Below are 15293 nucleotides of genomic sequence, written 5' to 3' on the forward strand. Positions count from 1 at the left end.
GTTTTAATGATGTAGTTCCATTCTGCCTCTCCCACTTATCTCCTTTGTCCCTCTGTCCCTCTGTCCTCTCTCTCTCTCTTTCCCTCTCTCTCTCTCCTTCCTCTCTATCTCTCCCTCTCTCTCCTCTCTCTCTCCTCTCTCTCTCCTCTCTCTCTCTCCTCTCTCTCTCTCCTCTCTCTCTCCTCTCTCTCCTCTCTCTCTCCTCTTTCTCTCTCCTCTCTCTCTCCCCTCTCTCTCACCTCTCTCTCCTCCCTCTCTCTCTCCTCTCTCTCCCAGCGTCTTGTGGAGGCTGCAGAAGAGGCTCATCTGCAGCATGAGGAGAACCCAGACCTGCAGGTAGGAGCTGCATGCTGGGAGCTGCTGGGGAACAGAGGAGAGAAACCAGATCCAGGTGAATGAGAAAGCGCAGGAGAGGAAAGTTGGAAACACAGAGGGGTGTATATCAGCAGTATAACTGGCTAATTTAGCGAAAGAACTGCCGGAGAAAAAAGCCAGGTAGGGTTGTAACAAAGCAATGTGAGAGTTGTTCACAAGACAGAATCGGACCACAGTCATGTTTGCTCTGTTGTTTACAATACATCTTCCAAGACATCTAAGTTTGTTTTTATTCCTGCTCCTGAGATTGATGTAACAACACTCAGCACTTAATTAACCCCTATTAAAATGCAAAATGCAAAACCACGGAAGAGTGTGGGAGTGGAAACAAATAGCAGTGTTCAAGGAAAACCACAGAAGAAGACGAGTAGGCCTGGCTCTTCAGCGGTGTGCTGGAGGACCAGGCGAGGAGGTGCAGAAGAGGTGCAGAAGAGGTGCAGAGGAGGTGCAGAGGAGGTGCCGAGGAGACTGGCCCTGGTGGCCATGCTGTTGTCCTTCACATTAATGCCCTGTCAGGCAGTTGATACATAAAGCTTCCTTAATAAGCAACACTGCATAGACTGAAGAAAACTATAGTGTCTGCCATAACTCACACTGATTGTCTATGATTATAATTCAAGCTGTTCATGAGGCTGTCATTGTGGACTGGGGGTTGGGTCTGTTTTGGATGAAAGCAAACAGATAAAATGCAGCTTATCCACCAGTACATCACGACATAGTGGGTAGACTACATAGACTACATAGACACATAGACTACATAGTCCACAGATAACAAAAAAAATACTAGTTTATTTTAATGAATTTTTAAATGAAATTTGGCATTGGACATTTCTTCATTTTGATAATGTGCTTTGTTCATTTGCATATAGGCCGTTCCTAGTTTACAGTCATGGGAACATACAAAACAAGGATTTGAACGTTGGTGCATTCAAATCTGAGATTTTTCTCCTTCATTGTCGGTTCACACATTCCGGTGTGGTGTCTGTAGTCGTAAGCGTTGGCCATTATTTTCTCTAAAGGACGTTATTTGTTTACAGCTGCAGACACAATTCTTAGGCTATTGGTTTCTTGTTATTTTCTTTGGCGCAGTGAGCTTTCCTCTGCCTATGCGGGGGAAATGCAGTAATTCTGTCATAGTGGGGACTCTCTCTCTCTCTCGCCCTCTCTCTCTCTCTCTCTCCCTCTCTCTCTCTCTCTCTCTCTCTCTCTCTCTCTCTGTCTCCCTCTCTCTCTCTCTCACTCACTCACTATCTCTCTCTCTCCCGTGGACAAAGATAGATGGAACTCTTGTGCACAGTGCATTGTTCCACTTTTCTGCTTGTAGAAATTGGAAACTCACTCTGGCAACAAAACACTTTAAAATAATGGCGACCGTTTTCAGTTGATATAAGCATTTCCATAACATGAATAGATGCTGGTCGCCTCATTGCTTTCCCGCCTTTTCTATGGTGGTCGTGTGAATAATCTACGTTTAAAACTGTCCAGAATAGAAAATGAATGCCATTTGTATCATTTTCTGTTCTCTTATAAAAAAGAAAGAAAATGGGTTTAAATAAATACGATCATATGATTGCCTACGAAAATAATTTCATATTACTGCATGGAATACTCGTATTAATATGACTGGATTATCATCTCAGTGTTATTGCACGTTATAACCTATACAAGATGGAGTTACAGTTTACCTGTATTTTTTTTATTCAGTATGTAGCATTTTATTAGTTTGCACTTTTTAATACTTGACTTATTAAATCAATTTAGGTATTTATATTATTGCCATCAATCGGTCAAAAATGCAGCCATCCAGAATGTTTTGTCTTTGGACTTTAAATTCGACAGTTTCGTAAAATGTTGCTACTTCGCCTTTAAATAAGTTTACAAATATTAAAAAGTAAGTACATACAAAATGTACCTGATGATGATGGTCTTATCGTAATGTAATATTGCATGCCGCATCATTTTATTAAACGCTGGTCATTTTTTTGACAGCATGTATTTTTCATGGACCAATCGCCCGGTCACGGCGAGATAGGATCACTTTTCTTATCTTACCCGTCTTATGTTGCCTAAATAAAGTTCCCTATGTTATAGGTTACGCTATACTATGCAACGCGTATCCAAAGGGCAAGTCCAAGGGCGTGCAACCTTCCAGTGTAATGATCCCATGCCAGGTCTGAATGGGCTGGGTATGTCATACCGCACGTCTCGTTTTCACTGACCCGATCTCATTCCGCACTGTGAAATATATCGGGAGGAACTATTTTTGCATTCGCCTATAGGTAGGTAATAGCCTAGTTCAGTTTAATTCTTAAATTGTTCAGTTGCCTTACTAAATTGCAAAACATAGGTTAGCCTATTTATGACGCACACAACGTTTAAAGTCTGTTGACCACTTGTTTTTTTGTTGATCGAGTAATAAAAAAGGCCATGTTTTAGTGGGCTGTCAAACGAGAACGTACGCCGCTCTGGCCATTTTTCTCAGTCCACAAAAAAAAAAGTTGCTGAACATTGGAAGGCATCTTCTCCACAACATAATTAATAGTAGATTTTTGTATATTTCATAGACCTTATTAAGCCCATGTTAGCCTGAAAATACTATGTAAAAAACATTTCCAATAGTGATATTACCGTCATAAGAAATTCCAAATATGTTGCTAGGCCTACCCTGCAGGATTTTCTTATGTTCTTTTTCTTAATAGTTTTGATCACAAAATAGATCCCTTAAGAGGGAGTATTGTCAACAAGCATTGCCAATACACAAAGAGAGTGCTGCATTATATTTCATCAAATTGTTTTGTTTGATGGTTAATTTTGTTTATATTGGCTAAACCATTACCTCTGAAAATCAGTTTGAATCCCAGAGAGTTTGTAAGGAGGATGTGTCTGCAGAGAAATTAATAAGCACCTTCAATGGTAGCAAAAACCTCAATGAAGGAGCCCTTTCAATACCTGTTCTGTCTGGAGTCCCCCATGCAGCACTGCAGCATAGACCCCACCTCTCTGCAGCACCACAGGCCCACGTGTACTCAGGGTAGGACTGGGAGTACAGGAGCCATCATGGCTGCAGTATAGGGCCCCTCACACTGCTGCAGTATGGGGCCCCTCACATAGCTGCAGAGTAGGGCCCATCAGGCAGAGCGGGCTCAGTCCTACAGCGCCAGGCCTCTTGTGCTGCAGCAAGAGTTAGTGGAGCGTCTCTGGGAAGTGCAGTGTCCCCTGGCCCTGCTCTACAGTAACAACCCCTGTGGTTACCGTGCCTCTCTACAGCGACTATCAGTTCTGCTGAGCATGCACGTTGTCTCTCCACACCTCTCTCCCTCTCCCTCACCCTCACTCTCTCCTCCCTGTCTTTTTTTCTCTCTCTCTCTCTCTCTCTCTCTCTCTCTCTCTCTCTCTCTCTCTCTCTCTCTCTCTCTCTCTCTCTCTCTCTCTCTCTCTCTCTCTCTCTCTCTCTCTCCCCTCCCCTCCCCTCCCCCCTCCCGTGTGTTGGCCTGTCAGAGGGGCGCTCAGGCATGGTATGAGCTGTCAGGAGCTGCTTTATGGTGATGCGTGCATGGCTTCAGCCCAGTACGCCACAATGTCTATCACGTGCACACGCTCACACATGCACTCACGCACATACATGCACACACACTGCCCAAACCCACACACACATGTACTCACACAAACACACACTCCCTAAACTCATCCACACACACAAACACACAGTCACTCACGCACACAAAAACACACACTCCCTAACCCCCCCCCACACACACACACACACAGGCACTCACACACCCAAACATACACACACTCCCTAAAGTCACCCCCCCCACACACACACACACACACAGGCACTCACACACCCAAACATACACACACTCCCTAAAGTCACACACACACACACCCAGGGGGACACAGTCAGCCCTGAGCTGGGGGCTGCTTAGACAGAATGAGAGAGTCTCTCCTGTAAACGGGGTCTGAGGGAGCAGCCAGTGAAGGACGGGCTAATCAAACACTGGAGCTGCACTTTACAGGAAGTCAGATTGCTCCTGACCTCCAATCCAGAGCACTCAGGAAGCTAAGCAGCATCAGTTCTCTCTGCACACGCACACACAGACACACACACATACAGACACAGGCACACATATACACACACATACACACACACACACTCTACACACACTCTACACACACATACAAACACTCTACACTCACTGGTATGTACATACTGTACACATGTATGTACCATAGTTTTACGTTGGCGTAACTGGATACAACTGGGTTTATTAGAGACTAGTTCGAACCTGGACGTGGGCAAGAGAGGAGTGAAAAATGTGTCTTCCCATGTTTCCCTAACGTAAACATCTCGAGACCTTTGACCAGATTGTGACGTTGTTATTCCCCACCAGTACGAGTACTTCAACGCAGTGCTGATCAACGAGGTGGACAACGAAGGGAACAGTGTGGAGCTGGGAGGAGAGTTCCTCCTGGAGCCCAACGACCACTTCAACAACCTGTCAGTCAACCTCAGCCTCAGTGTGGTCCAGGTGCCCACCAACATGTACAACAAAGGTACAGCACACAGGAACCACACCTGTGTTGATGTAAAAAGTGTTTTTTCAGTGTTTTTTTTTCCAGTATTGAACACATAACCCCAATAATATATTGAAACCTACTTTTTTTTTTAAGGTATTTTTGGTTTGTTAGTGTTTGTTTCACTGTAAGAAAGAGGCCTTTTGATGGATGGAAGTTGTTTCATGTGAGTGATTCACTCAGCTCCAGCATGAGTCAGAGCTGGAACAGAGGGAGTCAACAGAGACTTTCAAAGATGTTGACAGGGGTTCTTCTAGAGCCTTAGCTCCAGTGTGTCACCTCTCTCCCTCTCTCTCTCTCTCTCTCTCTCTCTCTCTCTCTCTCTCTCTCTCTCTCTCTCTCTCTTCTCTCTCTCTCTCTCTCTCTCTCTCTCTCTCTCTCTCTCTCTCTCTCTCTCTCTCTTCTCTCTCTCTCTCCCTCTGTCCCTCTCTCTGTCCCTCTTTCTGTCCCCCTCTCTCTCTCTCTCTCTCTCTCTCTCTCTCTCTCTCTCTCTCTCTCTGTGTCAACCCCACCCCCCCCCACACACACACACACACACACTCCCTTTGTTAGGACGTAATGGCCTCCTCATCACTTTCCCCTTCTCTCTGTCCCAGAGACAAAAGACAGACAGGGAGAAGGCAGGGAGGAGGAGGTGATTTAGTCACACCATTGTCCCCATCCACCCAGGGGTCAATAGCAGGGCAAGTGTCATTGTGCCCCCCACTCCTGTAGACGTGTTTCCGCCAACACGATGGTGATTATGATTGTTGCCATGCTACGTTACATATGTAGTCTCCGATGGTGATTATGATTGTTGCCATGCTACGTTACATATGGTAGTCTCCCTTCTCCAGCCCCCATGCTCTACACTTCTCTGTGCTGCTCTCCATCGACTCACCCCCTGCTCTCTCGCTATTCTTTCTATTTTTCTATCTCTCCTGTTTTTTGTTTTAATTACCTGATAAATTATTTAGTTCCATGTAAAGTTTATTGTTGAATTTATATTAAATCTTTATTATGAGGTCTGGATTCGACTTTTAAGTGTTTTTCTGTCTTTAGTGTTTGGAGACAACTTGGCAGTTGGAGTTTTATGTTTAAGTGGACTTGCATGATGTTTTCAGATTTTATTAACAAAAAAACGATCACTTTAATACTGTCATTTGATTAATTCTCACATGATTACTGTAATTGGACATTTTTAATGAGTAGTAAATCAAATAGTAAAATAAATGTATGTAGGGCATCCCACTTTGGGACTTGGTATAGCTTACAACTTTTTATATAACTCTAAGATAACTGTAGATCTTTGCTAAGTCTGTTGAAGGTGGTACCAGAACTTGACTAACCTTTTGCTGTGTTTTAATGTGTATTGGACACACAGCAGTCCTTAGTCTCTCTCTCTCTCTTTCTCTCTCTCTCAGATCCTGACATTGTAAATGGAGTGTATGTCTGAAGCCCTGAACAAAGTGTTTGTGGACAACTTTGAGAGAGACCCATCACTTATATGGCAATACTTTGGCAGTGCCAAGGGCTTCTTCAGACAGTACCCCGGTGAGATTGAAGTGTGTGTGTGTGTGTGTGTGTGTGTGTGTGCGTACATACAGTTTGTGTGCCTCTGCATGTGTATGTGTGTTAGTGCCTGTGCTCTTTGTGAGTGCATTCATATGTGTGGCTGGTGTGTATCTGTGTTTGGTGTCTGTGTGGAGGTGTGCACAGTGCACAGTAGGAGCACCTAAAACAAATGAGACCAGAATGAAAGGGAATGAATAAAAAGGGTGATTTTGTAATTTTACAGTCCATCAGAGAGGATGCATACATGTTCTGAAGCAAATTAATCAGACTGTGCCAAGGGGGCTCCAGCACCATATTAAAATGTGGTCCAAAGTCACTGAACCCCAACAGAACCATTAGAGGTCCAGCTAACTGTAACAGGGGGTTAAGGGCGGTAACTCACTGTGGTAGAGATGTAATGTGATTGGATAATACACAGTCATGATAAAGTTAGAAGCTGTTATTGTTCTTTGGATAAAGCAGAGGTTTTTTTCTCCGCCCCCCCCCCCCCCCCCAGGGTCAAATGGCATCCGGACGAGCACGGGGTGATCGCCTTCGACTGCAGGAACAGGAAATGGTACGACGACAGACGGCGACCCGGCCAACGAGCCACAGCTGCATGTGAACTGCGGCGGTATCTCCGGCAGCGTGGCTTGACTGGCTCGTCAGAGAAAGACTCTGGAGGTGAAACCACCTTGTGTTTTCTTTCCCCTCCGCGCCGCAGGTACATCCAGGCGGCGACCTCGCCCAAGGACGTGGTGATCCTGGTGGACGTGAGCGGCAGCATGAAGGGCCTGAGGCTGACCATCGCCCGGCAGACCGTCTCCTCCATCCTGGACACGCTGGGCGACGACGACTTCTTCAACATCCTCGCTGTACGTCTGCACGCACAGCTGCGATGTGGTTCACGGCTCGGGCGGCTCTGCTTCCTGCCTCTTGGGGTTCATGCGCGTGTGTTTGCCACTCGGCTTCCTGCCTCTTGGGGTTCATGCGCGTGTGTTTGCCACTCGGCTTCCTGCCTCTTGGGGTTCATGCGCGTGTGTTTGCCACTCGGCTTCCTGCCTCTTGATGTTATTGAAAGACGGATTGATTTGCGTAACAGTGAACGAACTAGGGCATCTGTAGCGTCCTCTCGTATCTAAACCCTGCATACGCACCCCTGTGTGTGTGCGATACCAGTACAACCAAAAGATCCACGCACGCCTTGTGCGTGTTTGTTTGTGTGTATGTGTGTGTTTGTGTGTTCTCAGTACAACCACAATATTCCCTACGTGTGTGTGTGTGTCTGTGTTCTCAGTACAATCAGGAGATCCGCTACGTGGAACCTTGTCTTAATGGAACCTTGGTACGAGCTGACAGAACCAACAAAGACGTAAGTCCCTCCGCTCTCTCACTTCCACAGGGGCGTTTGCAGGTCACATTCCTGTGACTGTGTTTGACTACCACCTGTTTACTATCTGTTTTTTTTCCTGTGTACATCTTCTACCTCAATATCTTGTTAGCATTTCCGCGAGCATCTGGATAAGCTGTTTGCCAAGGGGATCGGTTTACTGGGCGATGCGCTGGCAGAGGCGTTCACCATTCTGCGGGAGGTACGTTTGAATGTACTTTCTGTTTGCGCCACCGTTCTGTCGTTTCTCCTGTCATTTGATTGAGTTTACATGTAGTCATTTATCAGACGCTCTTATCCAGAGCAAGCGATTTACAGTAAGTACAGGGACATTCCCCCGAGGCAAGTGCCTTGCCCAAGGACACAACGTCATTTTTAGCATGGCTGGGAATCAAACCGGCAACCTTCTGAGTAATATCCCTAACCGCTTAGCCATCTGACTCCCCCTGAGTTACTTTCGTTCATGTTTTCAGTTGTGTTACTGTTCATGTACTGTAGGGTTAGATGCAGTACATCAGCTACACGTTATGCTATTGTTTAATGCAGGTAAAAATAAATAAAACAGCTCAGATTTCAACTTGAGAACAACTTCACTTCAATGACCCTTAAGAACCAGTCATTAACTGTTCTGGAACACAATGTTTCCGCATTTCAATTGAATCATATCAGTATATAAAAACAGGCCATCGTTCTAAATTCGGAATGCGTTCTCTAAATTCGGAATGCGTTCGAGAGCTGAGGTATTTCGCGGCGCGTGTCCCAGTCGTCGCAACGCTTCACCAACACGCTAGTTCTGCTCCGCAAGCGCAGACACAAGGGTGATTAATGATTCTAATTAAGAGCGTTGATGAATGGTGTCGGGTGACTGGAAAACCAAGCTGATAAGACCAGGAGCCGAAGCTCTCTCCTTTTATCTGCCCGTGTTCAGGCTAGCGCCTGCCGCGCCACTTCGCGGCTCAGGGAGTGCGGTTTCCGCGTCTGCATTTGTCAGATTAATTAAAGCCCACCGCAATGAATATGGTAATAAGATAGCTAGCCATAGCTTCAACCCTTTCTCTTTCAAATGAAAACATGATTACGCTCTGAGTGTGATTGGATTTGAACTGGGACCGTTGTTTAAAAAAAAATCTCAGATCCAATGAAGAGTTCCTGGAAAGTGTTTTGGTTGTATTTGGTTGACCTATCAGGTCCATGTCTTAGATAGGGCCTGTATAAATGCATTGAGGCAAAGTTCCTGAGAGAGAGAAAAAAAAAAAGCCAAACAGTTACGAAACATATAAGTTTCATTATTTCAAATGGTATGTTTCATTTACATTTAGTCATTTAGCAGACGCTCTTATCCAGTGCGATTTACAGTAAGTACAGGGACATTCCCCCGAGGCAAGTAGGGTGAAGGACAAAACATCATTCGGCACAACCGGGAATCGAACCAACAACCTTCTGATTAATAGCCCGACTCCCTAACCACTCAGCCATCTGACCCCCACAGCTCACTTTTGAGCAGTTTGCTCCCTACACTGTCTGGACTGCATGCTGTTTAACTATGAGGATGTCTGTAGTCTGACAGGTGTTTTTATGTGCAACGTCAACCCATGTGATCATCTGCTATGTGTATTACGCAAGACCACTGTTCTTAGGTTTGTGTATGTCGGCCGCATCATGCATGCCCTTGGGTGTTTGAGCATGTATGAATGATTTGCATGTGTGTGTAGAGTGTGGATGTGTAGAGTGTGTGTGTGTGTGTGTGTGTGTGTGTGTGTGTGTATTTGTGTGTGTGTGTGTGTGTGTGTAGAGTGTGTAGACCTCTCCCAGCAGAGTGGTCCGTGGTGCTCAGCAGTTTGTAATAGTGCTGTGTTTCTGTCACAGGTCAATACGCCAGTTAATCATGGCCATGCATCTTCCGCCATCAGATTAGCCTGCGACTTTATTTACAAAGAGATTATCTGTGTTTTTGTTTAGCTAAAGACCTTGTGGGCACCAGTATTGGACATCATCATGTCCATAAAGATGGTGACATCCCACAGTAGACCCATCGTCAGCAGTATACACCAGTATTGACTTTGATATGAGAAGCATTGATGAGGTTTAATTACAGTATTGATCTGTTATAAATCTTTCAGGCCACAATCTGATGTGCTGCAGACTGACAGACACCCAAGTGATCCTGATTTAAACCAGTGCTAAGCTGTGCTTAAGTGTGTTTTGCAGACGTGTGTTTTAATTGTGTGTGTTGTGTGTGCCTGTGTGTATCTTTGTGTAAGTGTGTGTTCTCTGTGTGTAGTTCAACCAGACAGGCCGGGGCAGTGTGTGTAGTCAGGCCATCATGCTGGTGACGGATGGAGCCACGAAGATGTATGATGAGGTGTTCGCCAAGTACAACTGGCCTGACAGGAAGGTAGGTCAGCTAGAGTCCTCCCTTTCATTTGTTCTCTCTCTCTCTCTCTCTCTCTCTCTCTCTCTCTCTCTCTCTCTCTCTCTCTCTCCCTCCTTCAAGTTTGTCACCAGTTGTAACATACAATATGGCCGATGGGTTTCCCTTCTAGACATTGGGTCAAATTGAATTGGGCACCCAGGGCTCCCTCAACATGACTCCTATAACTCATAACAGCGTACGTGTACGATTCGAAAATGCTGACTCACGACAGCGTGTCATTTCTCCCCTGAAGGGGTTTCTGGGACAGGCTCGGCCCCTGAGCAATCAGTTTGGTTTCACCTCTACACAAACATGTTTAAAACATTCAATATCAATAATCTAATTAATGCAATATATATAAATGATTGGAAAAACACAACCTGGAATCTGTACGGAACCTTCGTAAAGAGGAGAGTGAGGTCACATCCTGTGATGGCTGTCAGCGGAGGTCCCCCTTCTCCCCTACCTCCCCCTCCTCCCCCACCTCCACCTCCTCCCCCACCTCCCTCCCCCACCTCCACCTCCTGCCCCACCTCCCTCTCCCTCTCCACCTCCTCCCATTCCTCCACCTCCTCCCCCACCTCCCTCCCCCACCTCCACCTCCTCCCCCACCTCCCTCCCCCACCTCCACCTCCTGCCCCACCTCCCTCCCCCACCTCCACCTCCTCCCCCACCTCCCTCTCCCTCTCCACCTCCTCCCCCACCTCCCTCCCCCACCTCCACCTCCTGCCCCACCTCCCTCTCCCTCTCCACCTCCTCCCATTCCTCCACCTCCTCCCCCACCTCCCTCCCCCACCTCCACCTCCTCCCCCACCTCCCTCTCCACCTCCTCCCCCACCTCCCTCCCCCACCTCCACCTCCTGCCCCACCTCCCTCTCCCTCTCCACCTCCTCCCATTCCTCCACCTCCTCCCCCACCTCCCTCCCCCTCTCCACCTCCTCCCCCACCTCCCTCCCCCACCTCCACCTCCTCCCCCACCTCCCTCTCCACCTCCTCCCCCACCTCCCTCTCCCTCTCCACCTCCTCCCCCACCTCCCTCCCCCACCTCCACCTCCTGCCCCACCTCCCTCTCCCTCTCCACCTCCTCCCATTCCTCCACCTCCTCCCCCACCTCCCTCCCCCACCTCCACCTCCTCCCCCACCTCCCTCTCCTCTTCCTTCTCTCTGTCACTGTGTCCACCAGTACTTCTGCTCCAGTTTCTCTCTGCATGCTCTTATTTCTCTACCTTTTGCAGAGGCTACGGTACTTCTTGCTTGCTAGCTCCCTCTCTCCTCCTCCTCCTCTCCCCCCTCTCTCTTGCCCTCTCCCTGTCTCTCCCTCCCCTCCTCTCTCCCTCAATCGCTCCCCCTCTCTCTCCCTCCTCTCGCTCTCTCCCTCCCTCCCTCCCTTTCTCTCTCTCTCGCAATCTCTCTGTCCTCCATCTCAGTCTCTCTCCCTTGCCTGCTCTCTCTCAATCTCTCTCTCCCTCCCTCTCCCTCTCTCCCTCCCCCTGACCACGGGGCTCTTTTGTTTGAACCTCAGTAACAAATGACTTTGTGAAAACCTTTATCCAAACACAATTGAAATGAAATGGACTGCTGTGCCATTCACAGCCCAGTAAAAAAAACAACAGCCATGAGCCCTTTGTTCCGTTCTCTGACATATGCGTGTCAGCACAACGGGGCAGTATGTGGCAGTCCGCCCCAACCCCCCTCACATACCCTGAGGGCCATTATTTGGCAGCCTTTCACCTTGATTTCTATGTGCTTAGCGTGACATCTGGTGCCAATGAGGCGTGCAGGACTGGCATGGAGTCAGACACAAACTACACTCTCCAATGGGACATTGGGACACTGCCCCTTGTTTTCTAGAACAAGCTTTCTGATTGGCCCCCACAAGTGCCAGAGAATCAGTGGTCTGTCTTTGGTTTCTCTGTGGAGGCATCATTATTTAAAAGCTTGACAGTTGAAACACATGAATAGATAACAACAAGATGCTGGAAAGACAAGAGCTCTCACACATGATTACACTACCAAGCGTCTGTGTGGTACTGGGAGAAATAGATGACATAGAAATGTGTTTTCCATAAGGAGCAAAGTTTCTCATCTCAAAATATCTGCTGTGTTCTGAGAACGAGGGAGAGGATGAGAGAGTCACAAAGGAGTGGGGAAGATAGAAGGATAGTCTTTCCTAGACATGCACATCAGTGAAGGCAGTGCTCCTTTGGCACACACACACATACATACATATACTGTATAGGCACACACATATACACCCTCACATCCTTCATAAACCCCCGTGCAAACACACCAACTCATGCAAACTCACATTCTCTCATAGAGAGAGACACACACACACACACACTCACACACACGCACACACACACACACACACACACACACACACACACACACACACACACACACACACACACACACACACACACACACAGTAGATAGAATCAGGCCAGGAAGATGAAGCACCCTGTTGGCCCATCGGAGAGCATATGTGTATTTATTATCTATTTAGATCACAGAAAATTTAACGACATCTCTACGTCCTTTGCATAGGTGCGCATATTCCCTTACCTGATTGGGCGAGAATCGGCCTTCGCTGATAACCTCAAATGGATGGCCTGTGCCAACAAAGGTTTGGGTCACCTCTGTTGAATGATAACCACTGATCACCTCTGTTGAATGATAACCACTGATCACCTCTGTTGAATGATAACCACTGATCACCTCTGTTGAATGATAACCACTGATCACCTCTGTTGAATGATAACCACTGATCACCTCTGTTGAATGATAACCACTGATCACCTCTGTTGAATGATAACCACTGATCACCTCTGTTGAATGATAACCACTGATCACCTCTGTTGAATGATAACCACTGATCACCTCTGTTGAATGATAACCACCGATCACCTCTGTTGAATGACAACCACCGATCACAGCAGGAGGGGTGTGTTGGGTTTGTTTGTATGTATGTGTGTGTGTGTGTGTATGTTAGTATTGTGTTTCTAAACTGTAGTGTTTCTGCTTAGTAGTGTGTTTCTATACAGTAGTGTTTCTACACGGTCAGTGTGTTTCTATACTGTAGTGTTTCAGTAGTGTGCATGTCGATGCACCGCTTCCTGAAGAGGGGCTGTCATGTGACACAAACGGGAGGGGGGAGCATGAGCGGGGAGGTTAAAGGTCGGGCCTACCTTAATCCCTCTTCCTGTCAGAGTGTTTCCCCCCGGCTGCTCCCAGCTGATGGCCGTTCGCGCTCCTCTGCCCTCTGGACGGGCGCCCTCTACAGAGGGAGACGGAGCACCTCCACCCCCTCTCACACGCACACACACACACACACACACCTCCCCTCTCTCTCACACACACACACACACCTCCCCTCTCACACACACACACACACACACACACCTCCACCCCCTCTCACACACACACACACACACACACACACACCTCCCCTCTCACTCACACACACACACACACACACCTCCCCTCTCACACACACACACACACACCTCCACCCCCTCTCACACACACACACACACCTCCACCCCCTCTCACACACACACACACACACCTCCACCCCCTCTCACACACACACACACACACCTCCACCCCCCCTCTCACACACACACACACCTCCACCCCCTCTCACACACACCTCCACCCCCTCTCACACACACACACACACACCTCCACCCCCTCTCACACACACACACACACACCTCCACCCCCCCTCTCACACACACACACACCTCCACCCCCTCTCACACACACACACACACACCTCCACCCCCCCTCTCACACACACACACACCTCCACCCCCTCTCACACACACACACACACACCCTCTCACACACACACACACACACCTCCCCTCTCACACACACACACACACACCTCCCCTCTTACACACACACACACACACACACACCTCCCCTCTCACACACACACCTCCCCTCTCACACACACACACACACACCCCCCCTCTCACACACACACACACACACACACACACACCCTCTCTCACACACACACACACACACACACACACCCTCTCACACACACACACACCTCCCCTCTCACACACACACACACCTCCCCTCTCACACACACACACACCTCCCCTCTCTCACACACACACACCTCCCCTCTCACACACACACACACCTCCACCCCCCCTCTCACACACACACACACCTCCCCTCTCACATACACACCTCCCCTCTCACACACACACACACCTCCCCTCTCACACACACACACACCTCCCCTCTCACACACACCTCCACCCCCCCTCTCACACACACACACACCTCCACCCCCCCTCACACACACCTCCACCTCCCCTCTCACACACACACACACCTCCACCCCCCCTCTCACACACACACACACCTCCACCCCCTCTCACACACCTCCCCTCTCACACACACACACACCTCCCCTCTCACACACACACACACCTCCACCCCCCCTCTCACACACACACCTCCACCCCCCCTCTCACACACACACCTCCACCCCCCCTCACACACACCTCCCCTCTCACACACACCTCCCCTCTCACACACACACACACCTCCCCTCTCACACACACACACACCTCCCCTCTCTCACACACACACACCTCCCCTCTCACACACACACACACCTCCACCCCCCCTCTCACACACACACACACCTCCCCTCTCACACACACACCTCCCCTCTCACACACACACACACACACCTCCCCTCTCACACACACACACACCTCCCCTCTCACACACACACACACCTCCACCCCCCCTAACACACACCTCCCCTCTCACACACACACACACCTCCACCCCCCCTCTCACACACACACACACCTCCACCCCCTCTCACACACCTCCCCTCTCACACACACACACACCTCCCCTCACACACACACACACCTCCACCCCCCCTCTCACACACACACACACCTCCACCCCCTCACACACACCTCCCCTCTCACACACACACCTCCACCCCCCCTCACA

General features: G+C 48.6%; 1 protein-coding gene across 1 annotated transcript in view; it reads left to right on the top strand.

Moving 5' to 3' along the window:
* The window catches only part of LOC134028206 (voltage-dependent calcium channel subunit alpha-2/delta-3-like), a 37078-nt gene that overhangs the window by 6931 nt on the left and 14854 nt on the right, over positions 1-15293 (top strand). Inside the window, 10 exon segments of the mRNA XM_062471632.1 lie at positions 277-336; positions 4770-4932; positions 6357-6381; positions 6383-6499; positions 7004-7063; positions 7211-7361; positions 7784-7858; positions 7989-8078; positions 10158-10271; positions 12840-12918. Of these exon segments, the coding sequence (XP_062327616.1) occupies positions 277-336; positions 4770-4932; positions 6357-6381; positions 6383-6499; positions 7004-7063; positions 7211-7361; positions 7784-7858; positions 7989-8078; positions 10158-10271; positions 12840-12918 (934 nt within the window).

This window comes from Osmerus eperlanus, chromosome 1 (genome assembly GCF_963692335.1).
Source record: "Osmerus eperlanus chromosome 1, fOsmEpe2.1, whole genome shotgun sequence".
In the NCBI taxonomy this organism is placed as follows: domain Eukaryota; kingdom Metazoa; phylum Chordata; class Actinopteri; order Osmeriformes; family Osmeridae; genus Osmerus; species Osmerus eperlanus.